The following is a 13446-nucleotide window of genomic DNA, read 5'->3' on the forward strand; positions in this document are numbered from 1 at the left end:
AAGGCCGAGAGAAATGTGCTCAAAATAGAGAAATCTCTTTTTAAAAAAGAGAGAGAAAACAATATGCATGAGATTCGACAGATCATGGCAATCCTTGATCAAGAAGTGTGATCGACCACCTAGGCTATCTACTTTGTTAAGTAAATGATGGTTTGTTCATTTGAACTAGCTTAGTTCTTGAACTGATAACTATTATGTAGTTTGTGAAGTTGATGATGTAGTACCTATCTAGTTTTTAAAGTTGAACTAGTTGATGCATCAGTATTTAAATAAGTATGCCAGTGCTAACATATACTTGGCGTTGGCCACGTGGCACTCCATTAGCACACAAATAATCCTGACGTGTGCTCCGACACCACCAAAAAAATTTATCACTAGCGTCCTATTGGTGGTGTTGGGTGAACGCCACTGGCAATTTTAGCACTAGCTTCGTATTGATGGTGTGGGCACCCAACGTCAGCAAGGCCAATATTATGAGCCAACAACAACAACAACAACACACAGCCACACCAGCCATCGTCAAAGCAAAAAACTCCAAAAAAATCTTGAACTTGTAAAAGAAAGCTGAATCTAACCGTGAACACCTAATCGTTGAAATCAGCACACCAAACTCTCTGATCCAAGTTTATTTTGAGGCTTAAGAGCATTCCCAAACAGCAATGGCACACGGACACAAACACACAAGCATCGCCAAAGGGAAAAGTCCAAAAGAAACCTTGAACTTGCATATCTAAGCTGAATCGAACCATGGACACCTAAGCCCTGGAATAAGTAAACAAACTCTCTGATGCTGGTCTATTTTGAACCTTGAGAGCGTTCCCAAATAGGGATTGTCGACATGGCTGGTCAAACCCGGGATTGTTGGCTGCACCTGAGTGTATGTTCCGTCCGCCATGATCCCTATCATGAGGTTGCCTACAGGAGTCGTTGCTGGGTCAGCTGAATAACCACGTGGCAGTGTCATGCTGACGTCACTCTTTTTTTCTTCCATTTATCCAAAAAAATTGTATTATTATTGTAGTACTGTTTATATTTTGAAATAATCTAAATATATATGTTATGAAAAACCCTTCACATAAAATTTGGGAAAATATTAATCATGTATTTGACGTGCATAGGAAAATGTTAATCACTAGTAAAGAATGTTTCAAGCATTTAAAAAATATAGGTGAAATGTTTAAAAAAATATTTACTGTGTGATACAATAAAAAAAATGGTCCTTAGATTCAAGAAAAATGTGAGATTAAAAAACTGTTTGACTTGTATTTAAAAAAGTATGTACGATTTCAAAAATCTTTACGAAATGGAAAAATATTCTCGTAGTTTAAAAAATTGTGTATTGTTATTAAGAAAATATAATTGCCTATTGTCTAAAAACAAAAACACCTCAAGAAAGCAAAGAAAAAGAGCTAAGAAAAAAAAACAATACAAAAAAAAATCAAAACTATAACAAAGAAAAAGAAACCAATGAAAATGAGTGAAAACAAAGTAAAAGAAAGAAGAAGAAAAGCCGATAAAAACAATAAAAAACCGGTGAAAAACAAAAGAAAGCAAGTAAAAACAAAAGAATTAAAAACCAAAGAAAAACAAGACCGGCGCGAGCGAACCTACAACTACACAGAAGTGTTGCATGGGACTGCGCTACTTGCCCAGCTTGATTTGCTTGCCTGTAAAAAAAAGGTGATTCGTAATGTCCAGTCAACCAGCCAACATAACTGGGGTTTGACTCAGCCACTTCAGCGAATACCAAAAAAACGCTCTAAAAGTTCAAAATAGACCGGAATCAGAGATTTTTGTATGCCGATTTAGGGATTAGTAGTATAGAATTCATTTAGCATTTGCCTACAAGTTTAAGGTTTGTCTTGGAGCTTTTCCTCACCAAAGCAGTGGCTCGATCCCAAGGCATGGCATGCTTCTTTCGCACCTCCTTCCCCCTCGGCACCGTTCAAGCGATTGATCTCTTTAATGAAACCTGATTTTATTAAGGCGATTGATCTGCGATCACAAAAAATTAAGGAATTAAAACAGAGGCCAGAAAACCAAGAAGGATCCTGGCATTACGGTGCAACAGTGCCACTTGTCTTGTCTGACACAACGGTACAGCTGAAAACTTCATACACACGTGCACGCCCGCGTGTCACTGTCAGACAACAGCTCAACTGATACTGGAGGGAGCTCAGCCGGGAGCCTGGGATCACCGTCTCCATCTTTATAAGCCAGCAACGCCGCACAGACACAAACACACACGCACGGACGCGCCTCTGCGTACACGAACCACCTCTGAAGTAGCTCTGAAGTGTCCAGCTCGGCGGCCATGGCGCGCGCCTTCGTGCGCTCCATCTCCTTCCCGCTGAGCCCGTCGAGGTCGTCGTCCTCCTCCAAGCCGCGCGCGCCGTCGGCGTCGCACCATGAGCGGTCCGTCAGTCTGCCGTGCCGGTCGCACCCGATCCTGGCGCACCTCCACACCCACATCCGCGCCGTGCGCGCCTGGGCGCAGCAGGGACCAGCGGCGTTGGCCGCCTCCGTGGCCGTGGGGCTGGCGCACGTGGACGCGCTCCACTCCGCGCTCGGCGACCTGCTGGACCTGCCCGAGGCACAGGCCGCGCTCTCCGGCGCCGGCGGCAGCGTGGACCGCCTCCTCGACTCCTTCCTCCGCCTCGCCGACGCGCACGGCTGCTTCCAGGAGGCCGTGGTCGCGCTCAAGCAGGACGTCGCCGAGGCGCTGGCGGCCGTGCGCCGCCGCGACGGGGCGCGCCTTGCCTCCGCTGTGCGGGCCCAGCGCAGGGCCGGCCAAGAGCTCACTCGCCTCGCCGCCACGGCAAGGGAGTCCGCCGTCCGGCCCTCGCGCCTGAGCATCCTCGGCGGCGGCCAAGGCAGCGCGGCGGAGGTGGAGGTGACGGGGCTGCTGATGGAGTCGGCCGCGGCGACGGCGTCGGCGTCCGCCGCGCTGTTCGGGGCCGTGGCGGCCATGTCCGGGTCCGTGGAGGCGGAGTCGTGCTCGTGCAAGGGCACGGCGGCGCTGGTGTGCCTGGTGAAGAAGAACAAGAAGAAGTCGTCGGCGCCGGGGTGTGGGGAGGAGGGGGTGGCGGTGGCCGCCGTGGCGGAGAGGCTGGAGGAGCTGGAGGAGTGCATCGAGGAGCTGGAGGCCGGCAGCGAGAAGGTGTTCCGGAGCCTCGTGCAGACCAGGGTCGCGCTCCTCAACATCCACACGCTCCACATCTTCTAGCTTTACTACTATCATCCATCTTAATTGTACTAATGAAATTAGTGCTAGCAATCCAGTGTAACTGTAAATAAGTTAAGTAGATGATGAATAGAAGAAGGAATTTGGGCAACTCCGGCATACGTCTGATTGTCACTCAATGTTAGTAGTAGTACTACTAATCTTGGATCTGCACATCAATTAATTTCAGAGTTCAGTACACTTCACGTTGTTAAAAACAGAAGTGGGGAGTGGTAAGATACGTAGTGCAAAGTTAGAAGATGTACAACTGGACGCAACTTCAGTGACTAACTGCACCCGCCTTTGAGTCCATAACAGGTGGGCCCAACACCTTGCTGACTCACATGTCATACACCCAAAAACAAGCTCGGTCATGTACAACTCATGTTTATTCTGAATCTAAAATTTGATTAAAAAGTGTTTTTCACTGCACTAGACATATGATCCTTCAATAATAAAAGATGGACTGTGAATTCGGAGACTTTGAATGCAAAGGCCCATCGGTGATTTACAGCCGAAGCCCATATACAGAGTGGTCACCGTCCTCTGAATGAAAAATATGCCACTTCTCAAAATATAAGGTGTGTTTGATTTTGCATTTTCTTTGATGCATGATTTTGATAATCAATCTCTATCTCTATCTAATAATAATAAATCAGCTATCGTTTCTGGTCGTTCGTCATCAAAATTGCCTCCCAAGTTATCAAAAATTACCCACCAATGCCGCCCGTAACTGGCAAAAACAATTTTAATTAAGTGGCCGCCAATTCTGTTTGGTTCATCTAGAGCTACGCCCTCACATTTCCACAAGACAACCTCCACCTGATTCGCTAGACCATCACTTCCGCATCGGGGAGACCATGGTTTGATCCTTGCTTCTCCCCCCTTTTCTCTGCCTTTTCTCCTTGAATTTTAATTGGTGTAAGATAGAGCTGCCTCGCCTGGCAGCACAGTTCAATTTCAGCCCAGCTATTTTTTCGCGGATTCAAGTACTTTTGAAGTATTCATATCTTTTAAACACTAACTTCAAATTTAGCATATTATATATGAAAATCGCTCAGACACGGGCCTCTCGACCGTTGTGGCATCTTGAAGCTGCCGGAAACGTGCCTGCTGGTGGGATGGGTGGTGACTCAAGGGGGGGCTTCTAGTGGAGCTTGTCCCCTTCGTCGGCTCGGACGACTTTGTGTGAGCCATCGGCAGGTTTCAGGTAGCTGACGCCGGAGGAGATGGCGCATCCGGACTTCACGCCGAACTACCCATTAGGCTGCAAGTCCTAGCCCAGGTCCACACTGGTCAGATCCAACAATTTGACGGCCCCAACTCGTCGCCGCATAGAAACATCAACGAATGATGTGCATTTTGGGATGGCCTTAGGTTCAAGGAAGTGATTAACGCGTGACGTGCGCAAGTTGCCAAACAAGAGTAGTTTCAAATTTGGGAATAGGGCTCAAATTTCATGTTATTAGAATTATGATTAGTATGAATTTCGAGTTCTTTGCATGTGCTTGGAATGAATTATGATATGTATGAATTTTGTTTAAATATGTGTACAAATCAGAAAATTAAAATTAATTTCATGTTGTTTTCATGCTATTTGAATGAAATTATGAATGGTTTTCATAATGGATCCATGGTGATAAAAATGGATCCATAGCACATCTAAAGACCCAACCGCACAACCCATCTGGTTCGTCGAAGTGATTATCACTTCTTTTAGCTATTTTCTAAAAAGTTATCTTTTTCCTTTTTTCTAGTGCCCAAGATGACTTTTTTTTGTTAAGCAAGTACCAGAAATAAGATGTTAAATTGTGCCCTCCCAATTTTCACATAAATTAGATCACATGGGACTCCAACTGCCAAATTTTCATGAATTTCATAGTAGTTTTGTTATATTTCACTTATTTATTGAATTTCTAGGGATTTACATCAAGTAATTAAAATTTGAACTACAAGTGTGCACTAGTTTGGTCCTATAAATTCTCAAATATGAAACTACAAAGAAAGGTGAAATTTCCAACCACTCATTATAGATAGTCATCCATGCAATTTTGACAGCAATCTTAGGAAATCTCTACTATTAAAGAGGAATCGAACGTCGTGATGGTTGGACCTCCCCTCCTGGTTCGACCACCTCGTTCGATCCCCCCGCGCCTACGCTACCCCTTCCACCCCCGTTCCTTCGATGAAAATAAAGACCCGGAAAAACAGCCCACGTCCCGTCCATCCCGCTCATGAAAAAACAACCAAAGAAAAAAAAAGAAACAACCCCAACCCACGATTGCATGCACGATCCATCTTCCCCGTCGTTCTTCTCTCCCCTCCTCTCTCTCTCCCCAGAAAATTGCGGCCGCTTGTGTTCTCGCCCCGCCTCGATCCACTGTCTTTGCCCTCTGCCACGGTGCATCGTCGCCAATTCAATCGACATGTACTCCGACGACGGCTCAGACCTCGAGTTGGAGGACCTTGACATGGTCTGCCGCTCCTATATGATCACCGAAGCCGACCCGGATGGTGTACAGGTCTCCTTCTATCTCGCTGGCCTGCGACCACAACGGCGGCGACAACCTATGGTTTGTCGGACGGGGATTAGGACGTACCACAAGGTCGGAAGGACCCATCCCTCGTTCGTAGGTTTGTAAAATTGAACTGCACAAGTCATCTGTTGATTTCTTAGATGATGTACTCAATTATATCAGCTGTTCACAGCAGCATGCTGCCAATCTTGCTAGAAAGAAGATCCTCAAGTATATCATCTGTTCACAGCAGCATGCTGCCAATCTTGCTAGAAAGAAGATCCTCAAGTATATCATCTGTTTACAGCAGCACGCTGCCATCCCTGCTTCCATGTCTCCTCAAGCTTGCCAAGCGGCTTATATTGTTTCTGGGGAATGAATATAATTTCCCACAACATGTCAGATAATATGTTTGTAATTTACAGGAGTTCATGATGGAGCCTCCTTGTTCAGGGAGGCCATTAAAGATGGGAGTTCAGGTGTACCACCACTTCAAGGTGAACAACTAACCTGGCCTTTTCATAATGTATTTATACTTCAAAATATGTAGATGGAGTGTTCATCGTATAACCAAGAAGTATGGCCAAGACCCGACAAACATTTAGGATCATGAAAGGTGGTTTTGCACCTAGCATTCAGGTAACAGTCACCCACATGTTTCTCTGGTGCTACCATATTATAGGATAGCACAATGAGCCTTGACTATTTTGTGACGACTTCAGTTGAATACGTGAATCCAAATGCTCATATGTGCTTTAAAAAAACTTATACTCATGCACAAAAATAAAGAGGGTCTTGATTTTTGAACTGTTGAAGACAGATGTAGCTATGGCCGGCTACACTAGAAGAATTTATTTTTGTCTACACATAGCTCATGATTCAGACCTTGTATACTTATTCATGTGTCACAGTTGGTCATTGGAATGGATGTTGCTGCTTCTGAATTTTACGGTGAGAAGGATCAGACTAATCAGCCTCGATTTTGTTGCATCTTCATTGGCAGGTTCGGTTTGTCCAACACTATATTACGTGCATTTGTCCAGTTCGATTTGTTTACCATCTTGCAATGCGAGGTGCAAGAGATGTGTTGCTCTATATATCATTCCATTAAATCCTGCAGGGAACTGGCATTGTAGGCTCGGTTAATTTGATATCCTGTGGAGAAGCGAATTATTTTGTGCCACCCCAAAATATTCATCTTTGTACCCTTTTCTCCATTGATCAGTGCAACGACTTATCAGTGAACTTTACCTGATATTATTTTTGCTTGAGACATAGTTAGTCATGGTGCTGATCATATTGTATTCCTGTGATGATTCAAGACTGCGAGTGTACCTATACTTCATGCTTCTGATGGTGAATCATTTTTGTGGCATTACATACAACCAGTGGGAAGAGGTCAGTAGGCACTAGCATGTTTCACTATTTGAATTACAAACTAGAACTTGTTCAAGTACGAATGAGTGCATTGATCCAAACCGGCACACCCTTGTTCCGGCGACAGGTGATGCAACCACATCGTGGCCACCCATCCGTCCTACCGAGCTCCCCGCTGAACACGAGGATAGGGTGAGAAGAAGGACCGAATGCATCCAGACTGGCACACCCCTATGTCAGCGATAGGTGACGCGACCGCATCGAGGCCACCCATCCCTCCTACTAAGCTCCCCATCGAACAAACCCCCTCTGTCGCCTCACCATGGCAGCCGGCACACATTCCCGCAACCGCGCGCCCACCGACGAGGGATACCACATTGACTCGCAGCCGCAGCCAAGGAAGCCCACCAAGGAGACCCTCCCGCGCCAAGCATCGCCGTCCAGCCGCAAGGGCCCAACTAGATGGGGGCCGCCCACCTCCGCCTCTGCCGCACCGCCCCCTCACCATTGCGCCACGGCGAGAGAGGCCACCCATGACCCGTAGCGTCAAATGCGGATACGGACGCGCCGGCATGAAGCCGCAGCCGCCGTCCACCGCACCCCCTCTCGCGCGCAAGGAGACGAAGGAGTCCTGCCGCCGCCGGCGACGCACTGGCTTCGCCCCTGGGCGGCGGCGAGGTGGGGGGGGGGGGGGAGGGGAGGCGGCAGCGCTAGGGTTAGCCTCCTGGACGCTCGCGGGAGGAGGAGGGATCACAGAGTCGACAATCTATGCATGCCTTGCTTTTTTCCTATGAGTGACGTTTGTTGTGAAGACTTGACTGGAAATTCAGGCCCTTACACAATTATAGTATTACACTGCAAGATTTAGCTAGGCTTCACGCTATTTATATGCAATCTTTTATACTCAAAGTGAAGTGAATTTATGGCCATGAATCTGTTTGTTTTCAAGTGTGCAAAATGAATCAAAATTGTGTTTCTTGTTTACTAATACAATTTCTTTCCAATTAAGGTTGTTGCTTATTCCATGTGATTATCTGATTTTGGCCCACTCTATTTTTTTGGTTTCCTGGGACTCATCTCTCTGGAGTATGCTAAAGCAAGGGACATTGCTTAAAGTTGTTGTGAGGTGCCTTTCATCCTCAACTGTAGCTCCAACAAATATAGATTAAGCCCGCAAAAACGGAAAAGATGGATTTTGTATGTGCAAGGGTTGATGCATGATTACAGATGCATGTAGAAATCAGTTCGTGGCTTCGTTCATGGTAAGTCTGTGTGAGATAAGTGTATGAGTATAACACTAATGATTACTTATTTTTGAGATGACACCTTCTGTGCGTGCTGACAAGTGAATGTGTATTTTGATTCATGTAAATGTCCATCACTTTGTGTTTGCTAGACATGATTTATGTCGGCAAACATAAATCCTGCTTTCATTGTGCTCTCTCAAAGTCAAAGCTATGTATCTCTCAGTGTATAACCTTTTAAAGAACATAATCTACTGATGAAGGTTTTAGTATGATCATGTAAAAAAATTATTATCAAATTACCACATAGACTACTTTGTTTTGATAGTGTACTATCTTATATGCATCCATGAGAGCTAAGTTTTTGTACAGTTCTTAGGTGCCCGATTGCTTATTATGCCTTGTTGGGCTGTGCAGCCTGTGCTATGTTACATTGGGCCAACATGTGCCTAGATTGCATTTTTCAAGTCTTGTTGGGATGTGGGTAAAGAGGAGGTGATATCTGGCGATGATGAGGACACTGGATAACAAGTCGTTGGCAACCCTAGGACGATGACGATTTCAGACGTGGCGTCATGGCTATGAGGTCAAAGCGCTACGGAAGGGGTAGTAGCGGGGACAAGGTGGTAGAAAACGAACTAGAAGAGCGTAACATAGGAAGAGATGAACATCCATAATGACTTTTTAGAAACCACACGACACCTTTCAATCTATCATTATATATATATATATATATATATATATATATATATATAGTTATCCCGTGGCAACGCACGGGCGTCTAACTAGTTATAGTAAATGGAAAAAGGCTAAAATTTTGAAATCCTATTGCATGGGGCCGTTTTATAAATAATAGCTTGTGCCAAAAATGATAAACTGGAAAAACCATAGACTAAAACAAATCACAAAATGGCCTTTATCAGATGACCATGCCCATGGGCATCTACATGGCATAGTACATGATAACATGACCATTTTTCTCACTAACAAGGGTGTTACCATTGTGATTAATAATTCCAAAAAAAGTTTGGAAGTTTGTTTTCTAGAAAAATGTTTTTCCATTTTTCTAGTGCCTAAGATGACTTTTTTTGTGAAGCGAGTGCCAGAAATAAGATGGTAAAGTGAGCCCTCACAATTTTCACCTATAGTAGACCACATGGGATTCCAACTACCAAATTTTCATGAATTTAAGGGTGGCTTTGCTATATTTCACTCATTTATTGACTTTTTAGAGATTTGCATGAAGTAATTTAAATTTGAACTACAAGTGTGATGTAGTTTGGTCCTATAAATTCTAAAATATACTTTTAGGCTTGCACATTAGTAATGTAGGTAGTAGGTACAAAGAAAGGTCAAATTTCTAACCACATTATATGATTAGTCATCCATGCAATTTTGACATAAATCTGAAAGAAATTATAGAAAATGAGAGAACTCTCAAAAATTGAAATCCTTTTATATTGGGCCTTATTATGTGCACTAGCTTGTGTGAAAATGATAAATTGACAATACCACAAACTAGAAAAGAAAACCTTCACAAAACGGCCTATCTAATATGAAGAGCAATGGCTTTTAACTTAGATGACCATACCTATGGGCATCTTCGTGGCATAGTACATGATAACATGATCATTTTTGGCACTAACAAGGGTGTTACCATTGTGATTACTAATTACAATTTTTTAAGTTTTGGTTAAAAAGTTAATTTTCCATTTTCCTAGTGCCCAAGATGACTTTTTTTATGAAGCAAGTGCCAGAAATAAGATGGTAAATTGTGTCCTCTCATCAATTTTTACGTAAAGTAGACCATATGGGATCCCAACTACCAAATTTTCATGAATTTCAGAGTATTTTTTGCTACATTTCACTGATTTTTTAAATTTTTAGAGATTTAAATCAAGTAATTCAAATTTGAACTACAAGTGTGCTCTAGTTTGGTCCTATAAATTCCGAAAAATACTTTTAGGCTTGCACATTAGGACTTTCAGTACATGAGCTAGCATTCACATATTGGATCCACAACATTGCAACAATCGACGATAAACATAAGAGATTTCAGTACATGATATAGTATCCACATATCAGATCCAGAACATTGCAACAATGGATGGTAGACAAAAGGGATTTTAGTACATTAGTTAGCATCCCCATATCGGACCCACAACATTATAGAAATTGATGTTAAACAAAAGGAACTTCAATATATGACAACTATAATTACTGAACGTGCTTCATATGGTGAGCCATTCGGCAGTTCAAGATGTTGGGGAACGTAGTAATTTCAAAAAAAATCCTACGCACACGCAGGATCATGGTGATGCATAGCAACGAGAGGGGAGAGTGTTGTCTAAGTACCCTCGTAGACCGTTCGCGGAAGCGTTATAACAACGCGGTTGATGTAGTCGTACGTCTTCACGATCCGACCGATCCAAGTACTGAAAGCACGGCACCTCCGAGTTTTGCACACGTTCGGCTCGGTGACGTCCTCGCCTTCTCGATCCAGCAAGAGGGGCGAAGTAGTAGATGAGTTCCGGCAGCACGATGGCGTGGTGACGGTGTTGGTGAAGAACAATCTCCGTAGGGATTCGCCTAAGCACTACGAAAACTATGAAGGAGGATAAACTAGAGGGGACGGGGTTGCCGGCACACAGCTTGGTGTTTCTTGATGTGTCTTGGGTGCAAGCCCTACCCTTCTATTTATATGTTGAGCCTTGGGGTCGAAACTTGGAGTAAAATCCTCCACAAAGTCGGTTTCACCCGAAAGGCAAGAGTCCTTCTCGGACTCCAGGGCCAGACGCCAGGGTTCCTGGCGTCTGGACCCAGACGCCATGGACCCTGGCGTCTGGCCCTGGACTTCGCAAAACTTCCTTTTGCGCTTTCCAAAAACCTCGTGGGCTTTCCCCTTTGGCCCAGATAAAGTGTTCTCATGCCCAAACATTTCGGGAAACATCCGGAACCCTTTCTGGTGAATTCTGGAACCCTTCCGGAGATCAAACACTACTATCCACATATCAATCTTTACTTCCGGACCATTCCGGAGTTCCTCGTCATATCCATGATCTCATCCGAAACTCCTAACAACATTCGGTCACCGACATACATAACTCATAGTACTATATCGTCAATGAACGTTAAGCGTGCGGACCCTACGGGTTCGAGAACTATGTAGACATGACCGAGACACCTCTCTAGTCAATAACCAATAGCGGAACCTGGATGCCCATATTGGCTCCTACGTATTCTACGAAGATCTTTATCGGTCAGACTGCATAACAACATACGTTGTTCCCTTTGTCATCGGTATGTTACTTGCCCGAGATTCGATCGTCGGTATCTCAATACCTAGTTCAATCTCGTTACCGGCAAGTCTCTTTACTCGTTCCGTAATACATCATCCCACAACTAACTCATTAGTTGCAATGCTTGCAAGGCTTATAGTGATGTGCATTACCGAGTGGGCCCAGAGATACCTCTCTGACAATCGGAGTGACAAATCCTAATCTTGAAATACGCCAACCCAACAAGTACCTTTGGAGACACCTGTAGAGCACCTTTATAATCACCCAGTTACGTTGTGACGTTTGGTGGCACACAAAGTGTTCCTCCAGTAAATGGGAGTTGCATAATCTCATAGTCATAGGAACATGTATGAGTCATGAAGAAAGCAATAGCAAAAAACTAAACGATCAAGTGCTAAGCTAACGGAATGGGTCAAGTCAATCACATCATTCTCCTAATGATGTGATCCCGTTAATAAAATGAAAACTCATGTCTATGGTTAGGAAACTTAACCATCTTTGATCAACGAGCTAGTCAAGTAGAGGCATACTAGTGACACTCTGTTTGTCTATGTATTCACACATGTATTATGTTTCCGGTTAATACAATTCTAACATGAATAATTAACATTTATCATGAAATAACGAAATAAATAATAACTTTATTATTGCCTATAGGGCATATTTCCTTCAGTCTCTCACTTGCACTAGAGTCAATAATCTAGATCACATCGCCATGTGATTTAACACTAATAGTTCACATTACCATGTGATTAACACCCATAGTTCACATCGCCATGTGACCAACACTCAAAGGGTTTACTAGAGTCAGTAATTTAGTTCACATCGCCATGTGATTAACACCCGTGTGATCATGTTTTGCTTGTGAGAGAAGTTTATACTACGGGTCTGCCACATTCGGATCCATATGTATTTTGCAAATTTCTATGTTAACAATGTTATGCACGGAGCTACTCTAGCTAATTGCTCCCACTTTCAAAATGTATCCAGATTGAGACTTAGAGTCATCTGGATTAATGTCAAAATTTGCATCGACATAACCCTTTACGACGAACCTTTTGTCACCTTCATAATCGAGAAACATATCCTTATTCCACTAAGGATAATTTTGACCCGTGTCCAGTGATCTATGATACGTATCCAACGTATCTATAATTTTTGATTGCTCCATGCTATATTATCTACTGTTTTAGACATTATTGGGCTTTATTTTCCACTTTTATATTATTTTTGGGACTAACCTATTAACCGGAGGCCCAGCCCAGAATTGCTGTTTTTTGCCTGTTTTAGGGTTTCGAAGAAAAGGAATATCAAACGGAGTCCAAACGGAATGAAACCTTCGAAAACGTGATTTTCTCATCAGATAAGATCCAGGAGACTTGGACCCTCCACGAGGTGCTCACGAGGGTAGGGGCGCCCCCCCTAGGGCACGCCCCCTACCTCGTGGGCCTCTCGAAGCTCCACCGACGTACTTCTTCATCCTATATATATCCACGTACCCCCAAACAATCAGGGACGGAGCCAAAAACCTAATTCCACCACCGCAACTTTCTGTATCCACGAGATCCTATCTTGGGGCATGTTCCGGAGCTCTGCCGGAGGGGGGCATCGATCACGGAGGGCTTCTACATCATCATCCAAGCCCCTCCGATGAAGTGTGAGTAGTTTACCCTAAGGGTCCATAGCTAGTAGCTAGATCACTTCTTCTCTCTTTTTGGATCTCAATAAGATGTTCTTCCCCTCTCTCATGGAGATCTATTCGATGTAACATTCCTTTTGCGGTGTGT

The 13446-nt window shown here is 44.0% G+C and overlaps 1 protein-coding gene and 1 long non-coding RNA gene across 2 annotated transcripts; both read left to right on the top strand.

Moving 5' to 3' along the window:
• Positions 1 to 2257: 2257 nt before the first annotated feature.
• LOC123147135 (uncharacterized) lies at positions 2258 to 3335 on the top strand. The gene has a single exon (XM_044566370.1). The coding sequence runs from the start codon at positions 2315 to 2317 to the stop codon at positions 3224 to 3226; it is 912 nt and encodes a 303-aa protein (XP_044422305.1). The 5' UTR covers positions 2258 to 2314; the 3' UTR covers positions 3227 to 3335.
• Positions 3336 to 5543: 2208 nt separating this feature from the next.
• LOC123147136 (uncharacterized) lies at positions 5544 to 7737 on the top strand. The gene is made up of 3 exons (XR_006473065.1): positions 5544 to 5857; positions 6165 to 6742; positions 6860 to 7737. It is a non-coding gene; the product is annotated as an uncharacterized lncRNA (long non-coding RNA).
• The last annotated feature ends 5709 nt before the right edge of the window (positions 7738 to 13446 follow it).

The sequence above is a fragment of the Triticum aestivum genome, chromosome 7A (assembly GCF_018294505.1).
Source record: "Triticum aestivum cultivar Chinese Spring chromosome 7A, IWGSC CS RefSeq v2.1, whole genome shotgun sequence".
In the NCBI taxonomy this organism is placed as follows: Eukaryota; Viridiplantae; Streptophyta; class Magnoliopsida; order Poales; family Poaceae; genus Triticum; species Triticum aestivum.